General features: G+C 42.0%; 1 protein-coding gene across 2 annotated transcripts in view; it reads left to right on the plus strand.

The window, feature by feature from the left end:
* Positions 1 to 17556, plus strand: part of LOC115223463 (tyrosine-protein kinase SRK2) — a 130722-nt gene that overhangs the window by 77012 nt on the left and 36154 nt on the right. For both annotated transcript variants that reach the window (XM_036512518.1, XM_029794051.2), the window contains exon 2: positions 15129 to 15335. In XM_036512518.1, coding sequence (XP_036368411.1) covers positions 15197 to 15335 — 139 coding nt within the window. In that variant the 5' untranslated portion in view covers positions 15129 to 15196. The remainder of the gene's footprint in view (positions 1 to 15128; positions 15336 to 17556) is intronic.

A 17556-nucleotide genomic window follows, 5' to 3' on the forward strand; every position in this document is an offset into this window, starting at 1 on the left:
TTGTATCTTTTGTTTGGTTCTCTCAGCCTATTTTCTGTGCCTGTTTTCCCATTATTCTTTAATCTTTTGTGCTATTTCTATTTTCCTCCCACTCTTTTGTTGTGTCTTTATTGTTATGTGTTTGTTGTTCTTTGTGTTTTGTGTATATTCTGCCTTATTTGTGTGTGCATTAGTGCTCTTTTGTGGTTGCATTAGGTGTGAACTCGAATTTTTTCTTTGTATCCGGCACTAGCTAGTGCTTCATTGTAGCATGGTGCATGCATGTTGAATATTTCCTCTGTGGCTGATAGTCGCGATATTCTGGTGACTATGTTCCTAATTATTGCTTTGGTTATGGATGGTGGATGGTTGGACTTTACGTTTATGAATATATATATTTTATTTATGCACCCTTTTAAAGCCTAGCCAGCTCATGGGCCCGGTTTCCCAGTTTCAATGGTGTATGTGTTCCCCCCTGCTGGACGGGACGCCAGTCCATCGCAGCATTACTCAAGAAACAGGAAGAAATAGTGAGAGAAAGTTGGGGCGAAAGAGTACAACAGGGCTCGCCACCAGTCCCTGTCAGAGCCTCGTGGAACTTTTAGGTGTTTTTGCTCAATAAACACACACAACGCCCGGTCTGGGAATCAAAACAGCGATCCTCCGACTGCGAGTCCACTGCCCTAACCACTGGGCCATTGCGCCTCCACATATATATCTTTTATTAAACTTTTAATACTTTTGATATTTAAAAAAAAAATTAATTAATTAATTAATTAATAAATAAAATAATATATAAATATAAAAATATACATACATATATATATATATATTTGTATATATATATAAAATTTATAAGCTTAAATTATTTAAATAACTTTTTATTTTTAACTTATATATTTTTAAATTAATTTTATGTATTGGCTTATGTTTTTCACTGATTGATTTGCCTAATAATGGTTTTATCTCTAATTGATATAATATAATATAATATAATATAATATATATATATATATATATATATATATATATATATATATATAATATATATATAATAATAATAATAATATATATGTAGATTGATTGTCTATTTTGTTTTGTATAGACGGTAATTGCAAATGTCATTAACAAGTATTTATAAATTATGAATTGTCATTTGAATTAACGCTGAAGTGTATTTATATATTTTTCTGCTTTTCATTGGTCTGGCATTCGGTTAATTTCTTTCTATTGTAATTTAATTGTTTGCTCCTTTCTGGGCTATTGTAAAGGTCTTTATTATTTTTGTTAGAAGAACCCATTCATTCCAATAATGAATTCCTGAGGAAAAGCCTAATTTGTGAATTCAAAACTTGGAATGGAGTAATGTCTACACTTCTATTTCCTTTCCTTATTATACTTTGTTTATTGTACCAATATTGAATTTATAGATTTTTACATATATTCTTTGCTTTGGATAGGACCAGCGGACTTGGATGCTTAACGTCCCTTTAAAGGATTTAGGTCCTTACTTCTGTGTGTGTGTGTGTGCAGGACAAACAACAAGACAGAATCTCTTTGAAGTAGCATGGCAGAGAGACAGACAGACAGACAGAGAATATAGAGCAAATAGAGAATAGAGGAGACATAGAAAGAAAATCTTTGAGAGATGGTGTCTGGTTTTAGTTTCACTTTGTGGGACAAACAGACAGAATCTCTCTTTTATATATGTAGATTATTTATATTTATACATATAAATATTTATAATAAGTGTATATAAATATATTTATATGACTCTATTGGTGATGATGCCCTGTAAAAAGGACTGGTGCTAGTGCTGCACCCAGTACATTCTGTGAAGTGGTTGGTGTTAGGAAGGGCATCCAGCTGTAGAGACCAAGTTGAAACAGCCGATAGAGCCTAGTGTGACTCCCAGCCTCGCAAGCTCTGGTCAAACTGTCCAGCCTATGCCAGTGTGGAAAACGGACATTAAATAATGATGATACGTGTGTGGCTATATCCCCCACCACTGCTTGACAACTGGTGTTGATGTGTTTATGGCAAAAGAGATCAATAAGATAAAGACCAGGCTTTAAATAAGTACGGAGTGGATTTGTTTAGCAAAAATTCAAGCTGGAGCCCCAGCATGGCCACAGTCTAATGACTGAAACAAGTAAAAGCAAAGATAAAAGATGAGCAAATAATTTCAAGAGGCTCGTGAATGATCCCTTGATCTTTGTAGATAGTAAAATCCTTTTACCAAAGGGGCCAGTCATGCGGTACTGGCAATGACCTCGCTCAAATCGTTTTACATATGCCACCGGCACAGGTGCCAGTAAGGCGACGTTGGTAATGATCACGCTCGAATGGTGCCCTTTTACGTGCCACGGCACGGGGGCCAGTCACGGCGGTACTGGCAATGACCTCGCTCAAATCGTTTTACATATGCCACCGGCACAGGTGCCAGTAAGGCGACGTTGGTAATGATCACGCTCGAATGGTGCCTTTTACGTGCCACGGCACGGGGCCAGTCATGCGGTACTGGCAATGCCCCCTCGTCAAATCGTTTTACATATGCCACCGCACAGGTGCCAGTAAGGCGACGTTGGTAATGATCACGCTCGAATGGTGCCCTTTTACGTGCCACGGCACGGGGGCCAGTCAGGCGGTACTGGCAATGACCTCGCTCAAATCGTTTTACATATGCCACCGGCACAGGTGCCAGTAAGGCGACGTTGGTAATGATCACGCTCGAATGGTGCCCTTTTACGTGCCACGGCACGGGGGCCAGTCAGGCGGTACTGGCAATGACCTCGCTCAAATCGTTTTACATATGCCACCGGCACAGGTGCCAGTAAGGCGACGTTGGTAATGATCACGCCTCGAATGGTGCCCTTTTACGTGCCACGGAACGGGGGCCAGTCAGGCGGTACTGGCAATGACCTCGCTCAAATCGTTTTACATATGCCACCGGCACAGGTGCCAGTAAGGCGACCGGTGGTAATGATCCACGCTCGAATGGTGCCATTTTACGTGCCACGGCACGGGGGCCAGTCAGGCGGTACTGGCAATGACCTCGCTCAAATCGTTTTACATATGCCACCGGCACAGGTGCCAGTAAGGCGACGTTGGTAATGATCACGCTCGAATGGTGCCCTTTTACGTGCCACGGCACGGGGGCCAGTCAGGCGGTACTGGCAATGACCTCGCTCAAATCGTTTTACATATGCCACTGGCACAGGTGCCAGTAAGGCGACGTTGGTAATGATCACGCTCGAATGGTGCCCTTTTACGTGCCACGGCACGGGGGCCAGTCAGGCGGTACTGGCAATGACCTCGCTCAAATCGTTTTACATATGCCACCGGCACAGGTGCCAGTAAGGCGACGTTGGTAATGATCACGCTCGAATGGTGCCCTTTTACGTGCCACGGCACGGGGGCCAGTCATGCGGTACTGGCAATGACCTTCGCTCGAATCGTTTTACATAGCCACCGGCACAGGTGCCAGTAAGGCGACGTTGGTAATGATCACGCTCGAATGGTGCCCTTTTACGTGCCACGGCACGGGGGCCAGTCAGGCGGTACTGGCAATGACCTCGCTCAAACTCGTTTTACATATGCCACCGGCACAGGTGCAGTAAGGCGACGTTGGTAATGATCACGCTCGAATGGTGCCCTTTTACGTGCCACGGCACGGGGCCAGTCAGGGGGCAGGTACTGGCAATGACCTCGCTCAAATCGTTTTACATATGCCACTGGCACAGGTGCCAGTAAGGCGACGTTGGTAATGATCACGCTCGAATGGTGCCCTTTTACGTGCCACGGCACGGGGGCCAGTCAGGCGTATGGGCAAGACCTCGCTCAATCGTTTTACATATGCCACTGGCACAGGTGCCAGTAAGGCGGACGTTGGTAATGATCACGCTCGAATGGTGCCCTTTTACGTGCCACGGCACGGGGGCCAGTCAGGCGGTACTGGCAATGACCTCGCTCAAATCGTTTTACATATGCCACTGGCACCGGTGCCGTAAGGCGACGTTGGTAATGATCACGCTCGAATGGTGCCCTTTTACGTGCCACGGCACGGGGGCCAGTCAGGCGCGTACTGGCAATGACCTCGCTCAAATCGTTTTACATATGCCACTGGCAACAGGTGCCAGTAAGGCGGACGTTGGTAATGATCACGCTCGAATGGTGCCTTTTACGTGCCACGGCACGGGGGCCAGTCAGGCGGTACTGGCAATGACCTCGCTCAAATCGTTTTACAATATGCCACCGCCACAGGTGCCAGTAAGGCGACGTTGGTAATGATCACGCTCGAATGGTGCCCTTTTACGTGCCACGGCACGGGGGCCAGTCAGGCGGTACTACTGGCAATGACCTCGCTCAAATCGTTTTACATATGCCACACGCACAGGTGCCAGTAGGCGACGTTGGTAATGATCACGCTCGAATGGTGCCCTTTTACGTGCCACGGCACGGGGGCCAGTCAGGCGGTACTGGCAATGACCTCGCTCGAATCTTTTTACATATGCCACTGGCACAGGTGCCAGTAAGGCGACGTTGGTAATGATCACGCTCGAATGGTGCCCTTTTACGTGCCACGGCACGGGGGCCAGTCAGGCGGTACTGGCAATGACCTCGCTCGAATCTTTTTACATATGCCACTGGCACAGGTGCCTGTAAGGCGACGTTGGTAATGATCACGCTTGAATGGTGCCCTTTTACGTGCCACGGCACGGGGGCCAGTCAGGCGGTACTGGCAATGACCTCGCTCGAATCTTTTTACATATGCCACTGGCACAGGTGCCAGTAAGGCGACGTTGGTAATGATCACGCTCGAATGGTGCCCTTTTACGTGCCACGGCACGGGGGCCAGTCAGGCGGTACTGGCAATGACCTCGCTCGAATCTTTTTACATATGTGCCACTGGCCAGGTGCCAGTAAGGCGACGTTGGTAATGATCACGCTTGAATGGGCCCTTTTACATGCACAGCACAGGGGCCAGTCATGCGGTACTGGCAATGACCTCGCTCGAATCTTTTTACATATGCCACTGGCACAGGTGCCTGTAAGGCGACGTTGGTAATGATCACGCTTGAATGGTGCCCTTTTACATGCCACAGCACAGGGGCCAGTCATGCGGTACTGGCAATGACCTCGCTCGAATCTTTTTACATATGCCACTGGCACAGGTGCCTGTAAGGCGACGTTGGTAATGATCACGCTTGAATGGTGCCCTTTTACATGCCACAGCACAGGGGCCAGTCATGCGGTACTGGCAATGACCTCGCTCGAATCTTTTTACATATGCCACTGGCACAGGTGCCAGTAAGGCGACGTTGGTAATGATCACGCTTGAATGGTGCCCTTTTACGTGCCACGGCACGGGGGCCAGTCAGGCGGTACTGGCAATGACCTCGCTCGAATCTTTTTACATATGCCACTGGCACAGGTGCCAGTAAGGCGACGTTGGTAATGATCACGCTTGAATGGTGCCCTTTTACATGCCACAGCACAGGGGCCAGTCATGCGGTACTGGCAATGACCTCGCTCGAATCTTTTTACATATGCCACTGGCACAGGGCCAGTAAGGCGACGTTGGTAATGATCACGCTCGAATGGTGCCCTTTTACATGCCACAGCACAGGGGCCAGTCAGGCGGTACTGGCAATGACCTCGCTCGAATCTTTTTACATATGCCACTGGCACAGGTGCCAGTAAGGCGACGTTGGTAATGATCACGCTTGAATGGTGCCCTTTTACATGCCACAGCACAGGGGCCAGTCATGCGGTACTGGCAATGACCTCGCTCGAATCTTTTTACATATGCCATTGGTATTATGGTGTCATGGGATGTGATTTGTTGTGGGAAATTTAGCTGCTATTTCCAGTAATTTACTCAAATGACAGTTTCCCTCCTCGGCTTAGATTAGTTGGTTTAGATAAGCTTAATAATGTCTTATCACATGTTTCAAAGTTTATTTTCAGAACAAAAGACAGGAAGAGAACTGTTAGAGATTATCGTTATACAATAAAAGCTTAAGAAAAAGCACAGACACAGAGGGTATGTGAGTTGTATTCAAAGTCCTATCACTGTCGACAGCCTCAAAACAACAATGTTTTGGAGTAGGGGTGTGGCCTTAGTCGTCATCATCATCATCATCATCATCACTTAACCGTTGCTCTGATCCCGCGGTTCCTCTCGTACTGGACGGGATAGCCGTAGCCGAGTTGACGTTGCCGACGCCCGCCTAAGGTCGGCCGGAGAAATGCTGGCGGCACGGCCAGGACGGACGACGCGCGAGCGCGCCGCCGCCTTGACCGCACGCCGAGTACCCCGACGCGACTCGGGGCGCCGCATACGCGCGATGCATCGGTAGGATAAAACTAACCTGTCTCACGACGGTCTAATCCCAGCTCACGTTCCCTGTTAGTGGGTGAACAATCCAACGCTTTGCGAATTCTGCTTCGCAATGATAGGAAGAGCCGACATCGAAGGATCAAAAAGCGACGTCGCTGCGAACGCTTGGCCGCCACAAGCCAGTTATGCTAAAATTGACCAGATCCAACCTTTCACACCTAATCTACAATCATCATCATCATTTAATGTCTGCTTTCCATGCTAGCATGGGTTGGACGATTTTGACTGAGGGCTGGAAAACCGGATGGCTGCACCAGGCTCCAATCTTGATCTGGCAGAATTTCTACAGCTGGATGCCCTTCCTAATACCAACCACTCCGAGAGTTTAGTGGGTGCTTTTTACGTGCCACCGGCACAGGGGCCAGTCATGCGGTACTGGCAATGACCTCACTCGAATCTTTTTACACATGCCACTGACAAGGTGCCAGTAAGGCAACGTTGGCAACGATCACGTTCGAATGCTGCCCTTTTACATGCCACGGCACGGGGGCCAGTCAGGCGGTACTGGCAAATGACCTCACTCGAATCTTTTTACACATACCACCAGCACAGGTGCCAGTAAGGCGACGATCAATAATTTTGTTCATATCTGTGATATCTTATAAAATGAAATTAACCTCTGTATTTGACTGATATGCTATTTTATTAACCTTGCTGAGGATTTAAATGCAAAACATGACAGTGAAGGGTCAAAAATAATAGCCATGAATGAGAGACTATAAACTGGCTGTCCTTTGGTGACGACATTGAAGATTTCAGCTGATCTGTAATACCAGTTACCTGTCTCTGAGGATTTGACATTAATCTTGATTATGTCATTTGCGTTATGTTACCAATAATCATATTTTGTCAATGAAATGTAAGATGGTATAACTAAACATCATATAAACAATTTATCATGTTTTGTTTTCTATATTGTTTGACAGAGCGGCTAACTTGCTTCTGTGCCAGTGGCACATAAAAGGGCACCATTCGAGTGTGATTGTTACCAGCGTTGCCTTACTGGCACTTGTGCCTGTGCTAGTAGGGTGCTAAGAGCACCATCCGAGCGTGATCATTGCCAGAGCAGCCAACTGGCTTCCATGCCGGTGGCACGTAAAAGCGCACCATTCGAGCGTGATCATTACCAACGTCGCCTTACTGGCACCTGTGCCGGTGGCATGTGTAAAAAGATTCGAGTGAGGTCATTGCCAGTATCGCCGGCACGTAAAAAGCACCCACTACAGCATGCTCATGGAATTAACATGCAACTGGCAGAGCACTTCATAGACACATGTACCCCTAATGTAGTTTTCAGGGAAATTCAGCATGAAACAGAATGTGACAAGGCGGGCCCTCTGAATTACAAGTACAATTCATTTTTGCCAGCTGAGTGGACTGGAGAAATGGGAAATAAAGGGTCTTTTCTACTCTAGGTACAAGGCTCGGAATTTTGTCGGAGGGGGTCAGTCGATTAGATCGATCACAATTTGCAACTGGTAATAAGGTGAAATAAAGTGTCTTGCTCAAGAACATGTGTTGACACAACACTTATGACCGTACAACCACAAGCCAAATACCCTAACCACTGAGCCATGCACCTTCACATGAGAGACTACAATACTTTACAAATGGAACCTCTTGTGTTTTTGTTGTGTTCTCAGTAAACTTTTTTTTTCTACACAAGGCATAAGGCCCGAAACTTTTGGGGAGGGGGCCAGTCAATTAGATCGACCTCAGTACACAACTGGTACTTAATTTATCAACCCTGAAAGGATGAAAGGCAAAGTCGACCTCTGTGGAATTTGAAATCAGAATGTAAACACAGTTGAATTACTGTTAAGCATTTTGCCTGGCGTGCTAACATTTCTCGCCACCTGGTGGATATCAAATATTCTTTTCTTCTCTAGGCATAAGGCCCGAAATTTTGGTGGAGGGGGCCAGTCAATTAGATCAACCCCAGTATGCAACTGATACTTAATTTACTGACCACAAAAGGATGAAAGGCAAATCTCAACCTTGGCGGAATTTGAACTCAGAACATAAAGACAGATGAAATATTGCTAAGCATTTCGCCCAGTGTGCTAACGTTTCTGCCAGCTTGCCACCTTAAAAATATTCTTTTCTACTCTAGGCACAAGGCTCGGAATTTTGGGGGAGTGGGAAGCAGTGACTAGATCGATCCACAGTATGCAACTGGTACTTAATTTATTGACCCTGAAAGGATAAGAGGCAAAGTTGACCTTGGCGGAATTTGAACTCAGAACGTAAAGACATGAAATACTGCTAAGCATTTTGCTCGGCATGCTAACATTTCTGCCAGCCTGCTGCCTTGTGTTCCCTGTCAACAGACAAAGACCTTTGGCAAGATTGGAGAAAATGCTTTGCAGTGTTTAGTTACAATATTCTTTTATTCTTTTACTTGTTTCAGTCATTTGACTGTGGCCATGCTGGAGCACTGCCTTAAGGGGTTTTTCATCCAAGAAATCGAGCCCCTCAGAACTTATTTGTTGTAAGCCTAATACTTATTATATTGTTCTCTTTTTGCCAAACTGCTAAGTTATGGGAACATAACACACCAGCATCGGAGTGGTTGGCATTAGGAAGGGCATCCAGCTGTAGAAACTCTGCCAGATCAGATTGGAGCCTGGTGCAGCCATCTGGTTCGCCAGCCCTCAGTCAAATCATCCAACCCATGGTAGCATGGAAAGCTGACATTAAACAATGATGATGATGATGATGATTGTAGGTTAGGTGTGAGAGGTTGGATCTGGTCAGTTTTAGCATAAAGCAGGTTGAATATTCAGGTTAGATGTGGCCAAATTAAATGCTAAAGTGTTAATAAACACAGGTAAATTATTGAAGACTAGGCTTATTGATTCACCAGTTTCAAGCAATATCATTTAATATCATCAGTTCATTTTTATGCATCTCGGCCAAAAGAGTTTACATGTTTAAAAAAGTTTGCGCAGGAGTGGCTGTGGTAAGTAGCTTGCTAACCAACCACATGGTTCCGGGTTCAGTCCCACTGCGTGGCATCTTGGGCAAGTGTCTTCTGCTATAGCCCCGGGCCGACCAAAGCCTTGTGAGTGGATTTGGTAGACGGAAACTAAAAGAAGCCTGTCGTATATATGTATATATATATATATATGTATGTGTGTGTTTGTGTGTCTGTGTTTGTCCCCCTAGCATTGCTTGACAACCGATGCTGGTGTGTTTACGTCCCCGTCACTTAGCGGTTCGGCAAAAGAGACCAATAGAATAAGTACTGGGCTTACAAAGAATAAGTCCCGGGGTAGATTTGCTCGACTAAAGGCGGTGCTCCAGCATGGCTGCAGTCAAATGACTGAAACAAGAGAGAGAGTACGTACTAAAACTTTGCTCTTTGCTAAGTTAACTATAAGACCCCTTGATTCTAGGTTTTACTGCTACACCCAAAATTTCTTTCCTAATTCTACTATAGATTCTGTATAACAGCATTTCCATGGCCAACCAGACTTAACCCTTTCGTTACCAACCCGGCTGAAACTGTCTCTGGCTCTGAGTACAAACGTCTTGTTTTCATAAGTTTTGAATTAAAATCTTCCACCAAACCTCAGTCACAATTTATGTTCCTAATACTAGCTTAATGATAACTAAGTTATAATAAATCTCAGAGCGAGTTAAAAACAGTAGCTACAACACACTGTGACGTATATTTGCCATTTAGATATGGCTAACCCCTAAGGGTGAATGCTACTGTACTTTGTAGCCCCAGGAGGACACCTCCTCCAGCTGGCTATAGACACATTTTCTGTGCTCTATCAGTATTTGCAAAGGGAACCCATCCTTGCCGTCTTCAACTTATGATACACACGGACTCGAGTTTCTGGGTATTGACTTGTCATTGGCATGTGAAGGGAACTTATTTTTTATCTTTTGTGAAGGGAACCTACTTTTCATCGACAACTGTGATTGTCACACGCCGACGACGGGTCAATACCCAGAAACTCGAGTCCGTATGTATCATAAGTTGAAGACAAGAAGGATGGCTTCCCTTTGCAAATACTGATAGGGCACAGAAAGTGTGTCTATAGCCAGCTGGAGGAGGTGTCCTCCTGGGGCTACAAACTACAGTAGCATCCACCCTTAGGGGTTAGCCATATTTAAATGGCAAAAGTTATTTTACTAAATTCTTTGTTATATTTGAAGTAATTGAAAGAAACACAGAGCAGAAACACAGAATAAGTCCTGGGGTAGATTTGCTCGACTAAAGGCGGTGCTCCAGAATGGCCGCAGTCAAATGACTGAAACAAGTAAAAGATAAATAAAAGAGAACTGAGAACTAAGTCATAATGACCTTCTACCTTTGCACTAAATTTATTGCCATCTTCATCGTTAGCTCTCACCTTGCTGTATACTTCTCTGTACAAGGCTTTTATGGCCTTCACAAGCCATTCATTTGCTCCTAGCTTCCTTAGTGACCACCAGATAACGGATCAAGAGACCCTGTCAAGAGTTTTCTCTAGGTCAATAAATGCAAAGTCGAAGTAGCTAAGCACTTTTGCTGTTGTCTCACTAAAAACAGATTATCCATAGTACTTTCCTTGGTAAAACTGATATACCTTTCTTTCATCAAGATTAACTCTTTCCTTAATTAAATAAGCCATAAATTTTTATATGACATGTATTATATAGGCGCAGGAGTTGCTGTGTGGTAAGTAGCTTGCTAACCAACCACATGGTTCCGGGTTCAGTCCCACTGCGTGGCATCTTGGGCAAGTGTCTTCTGCTATAGCCCCGGGCCGACCAAAGCCTTGTGAGTGGATTTGGTAGGCGGAAACTGAAAGAAGCCTGTCGTATATATTATATTTATATATATATGTGTGTATATGTTTGTGCCCCTAGCATTGCTTGACAACCGATGCTGGTGTGTTTACGTCCCCATCACTTAGCGGTTCGGCAAAAGAGACTGATAGAATAAGTACTGGGCTTACAAAGAATAAGTCCCGGGGTAGATTTGCTCGACTAACTGTATGTTAAGTTGATTTCATGAGCAGGCTGTTCTGTTTGTTCTGTTGATCAACTCAACTGAAACACTTGTTGTAACTGCCAGAGAGCCAAGGCATGTATATATGTATGTCTATATCTATACACACACACATATAGCTATATACATATAAACATGCCTTACATACACACATATATAATGGATAAGTGAATATAGCTATATATATATGTAATGTAGCAATTTGCAACAACCAATAGTTAACGCAACCAAACTTCCATATGTTACTTTTGACAATCTTTTTCCAAAGAGTGAAACCGGTAAAGTAAATAAACATCTTTTAAATTGCATTTTCAAACCTTCTTTTGTATATAATTCCACTCGTGCGGTACCCCACAACTCCACTTTGTTATATATATATATATATATATATATATATTATATATTGGTGATATCATCAATATATATATATATATATATATATATTATATATATATATATATATATATATATATATATATATATTGGTGATATCATCAATTTTAAAATTTACCCACAGATGATATGAACAGTAAGTAGTGACATCTGATTTCAAATCTCAGTGTTTGAATGTTTTGCTTATAAAATTTTATGCACCATGTGCTCTGTTTTTGGCGCAAAACAAAACCAGTTGCACAGTCAGAGTTTAATGTGACACTTATGGATTATTACCTAGTAGGCCACACTGACGAGGCTCAGGGTTAAAATACTCAAAGGCCAAAACCTGGTTTGTGGATATCCCTAATTGCATAATATTTTTATTTGGGCTGTGAAATGTTTTAATCCTTTCTGTTTTCCTCGCGTATTGTTTTTCTCTGTTATCTTGGTGCAGTACGGTGGATGAATTTAAGACTTTAGCTCTTATTTCTAGCAGGTGGATGCTTGTTAAGCATCCTTACACTTTGTACAAATTTATAATTCATAGCTATTTAATGCTATTGTGGCTGCAATCCACCCATGTAATGGTAATATCATCAATTATAAAATTTATCCACAGATGATATGAACAGTAGTGACATCTGATTTCAAATCTCAATGTTTGAATGTGTGATTTTTTAACTCCGTCTTCCGTTCCTTGGATCTTTCCTTTTCCTATGTTTCTGATGAAGAACTCCGCTCGAAACATTAAATCCTCCTTCTTTCTTTCCTTTCCCGAGCGTCCAATAATACTATAATCGTTCCATGTCCACACGTTGTTGTGTTTTCTCTTTGTGTATTCATGTTTGGATTAACTATATATATATATACTAGCATTAAAGACCCGTCGTTGCCGGGTCATAGTGCTAGTGCATGTATATATGTGTACATATTACATGTACATCTATATATATATATATACATCTACACATAAAATACAAAATACAAAGTTATATCTTGATATCGCGAGTGATAACAATACTCAAAATATATAACAGACTGGAATTGTTAGCCCGTCTCTTGTAATTTCAATCAATTCTATCTTGTCCTCCTCTTGTATAGAAGTGTGGCTACAATCCAGCCTACCTCTACTTCGGGGGGGGGGGGCATTTAAAATTTTGGGCGGGGACATCCTACGTCCCTGATATAAAGGTAAAAATAAAATATTTCCACTTTGCAAGTTCGAGTCGAGTACTCCCTTGCACGCTCCGTTGACTTGAACCTTGCTTCTATTGTGGCGAATTTACCGCCTCTGATTAGATACTTTTCATAGTCGCACCAAGACACTTTTTGAAGGTGCTTTCCTCCATGCGTTCAAATCTTCTTTTTTCTCTACATTGTATACTTTATAGACAATAGTCTTTTCTTTAATTTAATTTTTTATTATCCATCTGGACTATTCCATTTCTGCACGCTAATTTTATTTTTAATTTATTCCCATTCATTTGAAACCACTTATTCAAGTTCAAATCATTGATGCAATTTTATACCAATTGCTATTTTTACTTTTGTCATGTTACTTTAGTTTGATTTTAATTATTACTTACTACATATAATTCAGTTGTTATTATTATTTTTATTGTTAAAGTGAAAGTATCTGACATAAAATAGGGAAACGTTTTTGTTTCACTTTTAACACATAATGCTGAAATAGTGGAGAAGATATGATATTGCTATGGGCTCGCTCTAGGCAAGAAGTTGAACATTTTTTGTTGCTCATGAAACTACATGGACCCTAAGTAAGGCATGTGTAAAATTTTAATGAAATTGGTTGTGTAGTTCTCAAGTTTTAGGCAAACACACAGACAGACAGACACACATTCTCAGTTTTATATATATAAAGATATATCATCATCATTTAACATCCGTTTTCCGTGCTAGCACGGGTTGGATGGTTCAACTGGGGTCTGGGAAGCCAGGAGGCTGCACCAGGCTCCAGTCTGATCTGGCAGTGGCCACGATCAGTTGGTGCTTTTTACGTGCCACCGGCACAGAAGCCAGTCAAGGCGGTGCTGGCATCAGCCATGTTCGGATGGTGCTTTTTACGTGCCACCGGCACAGAAGCCAGTCAAGGCGGTGCTGGCATCAGCCACGTTCGGATGGTGCTTTTTACGTGCCACCGGTACAGGTATCACAACTACAATTTCCATTTGATATTTGTTTTGATGTTGATGTACTTGACTCAATAGGTCTCCTCAAGCACAGCAGGTTGCCCTATGATCCAAGGTAAACACAGCAGGTCGTTCTGCAATCCAAGGTACTTCGGATGGGCTGGGACTATGCGAAACTGGTGCAATGCGAAACTGGTGCAGGAAGCAGCCATGAACTCACATTATTTGTCGGGTCTTTGCAGTCACAGCATATCTCCAGAGATCTTGGTCTTTCGTCATTGCCTCTGTGTGGCCTAACGTTCAAAGGTCATGCTTGACTACCTCATCCCATGTCTTCCTGGGTCTACCTCTCCTCCGGATACCTTCAACTGTTTGGGAGTGGCACTTCTTCACACATCTCTCCTTATCCATCTGCAGTACATATGTGTGTGTGTGTGTGTGTGGATATGCAATGGCCCAGTGGTTAGGGCAGTGGACTTGCAGTCATAGGATCGTGGTTTTGATTCCCAGACCGGGCGTTGTGAGTGTTTATTGAGTGAAAACACCTAAAAGCTCCAAAAAGCTCCAGCAGGGGGTGGTGGTGATCCCTGCTGTACTTTTTCACCACAACCTTCTCTCACTCTTTCTTCTGATGGTTTGGTTGGTCATGTGATATATATATATATATATATATATATATATATATATATATATATAACTAAGAATAAGGGTGTCTGAGAGACACCACCATGCCGAAATAGCAGTCAAAACCCTGACTTTAAAAATCACGTTAAATGTTCATATCGTACCATGAGATAAGACAGAGGGGCATGGTACGATATGAACATTTAACGTGGTTTTTAAAGTCAGGGTTTTGACTGCTATTTCAGCATGGTGGTGTCTCTCAGACACCCTTATTTTTAGTTGTAAAAAAATTATTACCTTTGTACGGTATTTTTTCCCATGCTGGCCACTTGATAATATCGATAATTAAATATCGATATTATCCTTATTTATAAATATATATATATACACACACACATAAGAATAAGCATATTAAAAGGGGTCTGTGGGAAAGCTTATTTAAATATAAGGGTTGGGAATCACTGTTTTAAAACCTTGTTAAGTGAAAGGTCCCCACTGTCGCCATGGACCACCACTCAGAAACAAACCAATTAAATAATTATTTCAATGTTTTTGTTTTAATAAAGAATTGTTTTTGTTTTTCTTGCAGGTGGTGGCGGTTGTTGTTGTGATTTCACTCTTTCTAGGAACTGTGAGTGAAACACAACAGGTTCCAGTATGGGGTCTCTATTTGGAAAATGTTGTGAACGACCCACAGACACAGGAAAGACAATCGATTTAACAGACTCATTGGCTATGTCCAATCCTGATCAAACGGAAAGAGGGCTCCCACCTGTTCCACTGAATGGAATTTGTGGTAAGAGTAAATTTTTTTTGTGTTAAGCCCTCCCCCCTCTCCCGGCCGGGCCGGCTTTAATTGAGTGGACTTATGACAAAATCCTGTCGGCCATGACCGTCCCTTCACATTTTCAGATATTATCTAACTTATTTTCTCTTTTTTTAAAAAAAAAAGTTTGGGTATGATTTAACCCTTTCATTACCGTATTTATTTTGAGATACTCCGTGTTTCTTTCAGTTATTTTAAATATAACAAAGAATTTATTAAAATAACTTAGTTATCATTAAGCTAGTGTTAGAAACATAAATTGTGACTAAGGTTTGGTGGAAGATTTTAATTCAAAACTTATGAAAACAAGGCATTTGTACTACTGAGCCAGAGGCGGATTCAGCCAGGTTGGTATCAGAAGGGTTAAATACAACAAAGAATTTATTAAAATAACTTAGTTATCATTAAGCTAATGTTAGGAACATAAATTGTGACTAAGGTTTGGTGGAAGATTTTTATTAAAAATTTATGAAAACAAGACATTTGTCCTCAGAGCCAGAGCTGGTTTCAGCCGGGTTGGTATCAGAAGGGTTAAATATACAAAGAATTTATTAAAATAACTTAGTTATCATTAAGCTAGTGTTAGGAACATAAATTGTGACTAAGGTTTGGTGGAAGATTTTTATTCAAAATTTATGAAAACAAGACATTTGTCCTCAGAGCCAGAAGCGGTATCAGCCGGGTTGGTATCAGAAGGGTTAAATATAACAAAGAATTTAGTAAAATAACTTAGTTATCATTCAGCTAGTGTTAGGAACATAAATTGTGACTAAGGTTTGGTGGAAGATTTTTATTCAAAATTTATGAAAACAAGACATTTGTCCTCAGAGCCAGAAGCGGTATCAGCCGGGTTGGTATCAGAAGGGTTAAATATAACAAAGAATTTAGTAAAATAACTTAGTTATCATTCAGCTAGTGTTAGGAACATAAATTGTGACTAAGGTTTGGTGGAAGATTTTAATTCAAAACTTAAGAAAACAAGGCATTTGTACTACAGAGTGAGAGGCAGTTTCGGCCGGGTTGGTAATGAAAGGGTTAAAGCAGAGTTGGCTCTTATTTCTAACAAGTTGAGTGATTACATAAAGCAATGGTACCCAACCATTTTTCACCTCTGGGCCCCTTTGTTTGCTATTTTATTGTGGTGACCCCCCCCCTTTTGATGTTTAAAAGCTAGTTTTATATTTATTCCTTCCAAAATTTCTATTTTGTTTTGCACACATTAACTTGTATAGCTTAAACTATGTGAAAAGGCAGAGAAAGAAACCTAGCTGTTTCTTGCAATACATACATTTAAATCAAAACATTTTATGGGCCCTTGAAATACTACTGTGGATCCCCAATTTGCTATTTTATTTGTATGGCCACTCAGGAGTCATGTGGACCCAGGTTGAGAAGCACTGACATAAAAGCTTGCTCTGGCATAGTTTTTGTCATTTGTATCAAACAGCTACACCGGTATCTCACATTTTCTTTTACTGGTGTCGGCCTTTCTTTGATAAAGTATTGGGTTGTCCGGAGAATTCATGCCGATTTATAGCAGCTTACCTTTCAACTTATTTTAGAACATGGTTGAGTCCATAAAATAGGATTTGACTGCACCTCCATTTAGAGCACAGTTTAAGCTATCTTTTCCTGGAAGAAGATTTATGTTCTTATAACCTGTTTTAATTCTGTAACCCTTTAAAATGGAAGATAAGAAAGTTCATTTTCGGCACTTGATGCTTTGGGAACCTGACAAAAATTGCTGCAGCTCGGCTGGGATGTGTTACCCCACCCTCCATATTCACCAGATATTTCTCTTTCAGATTTCCACTTATTCAGGTCTCTGCAGAATAGTCTTATTGGTAAAAATTTCAATTCTTTGGATGACATAAAAAGATACCTAGATGAATCCTTTACCATGAAAGCACCTCAATTCTGGGAAGAGGGTATTTTCAAGTTAAAGGAAAGATGGAGACGCATTGTGCAACAAAGTGGTTCATATTTGGATGATTAAAAATGTAATGGCAAGTATCTATTGCCGTTTTTCCAAATGTTAATCCAGGAAAGTCACCAGCAGAGTTAATGTTCACGTGTAAAATAAAATCGACCTTTGGTAAATCGACCAGGAAAAAATACATGTAAAGAAAGACAAAAAATACATTTGAAGGAAATACAAGAAATATTTCAAAACATTTCGAAGTAGGAGATA

Source organism: Octopus sinensis, linkage group LG23, assembly GCF_006345805.1.
Source record: "Octopus sinensis linkage group LG23, ASM634580v1, whole genome shotgun sequence".
In the NCBI taxonomy this organism is placed as follows: Eukaryota; Metazoa; Mollusca; class Cephalopoda; order Octopoda; family Octopodidae; genus Octopus; species Octopus sinensis.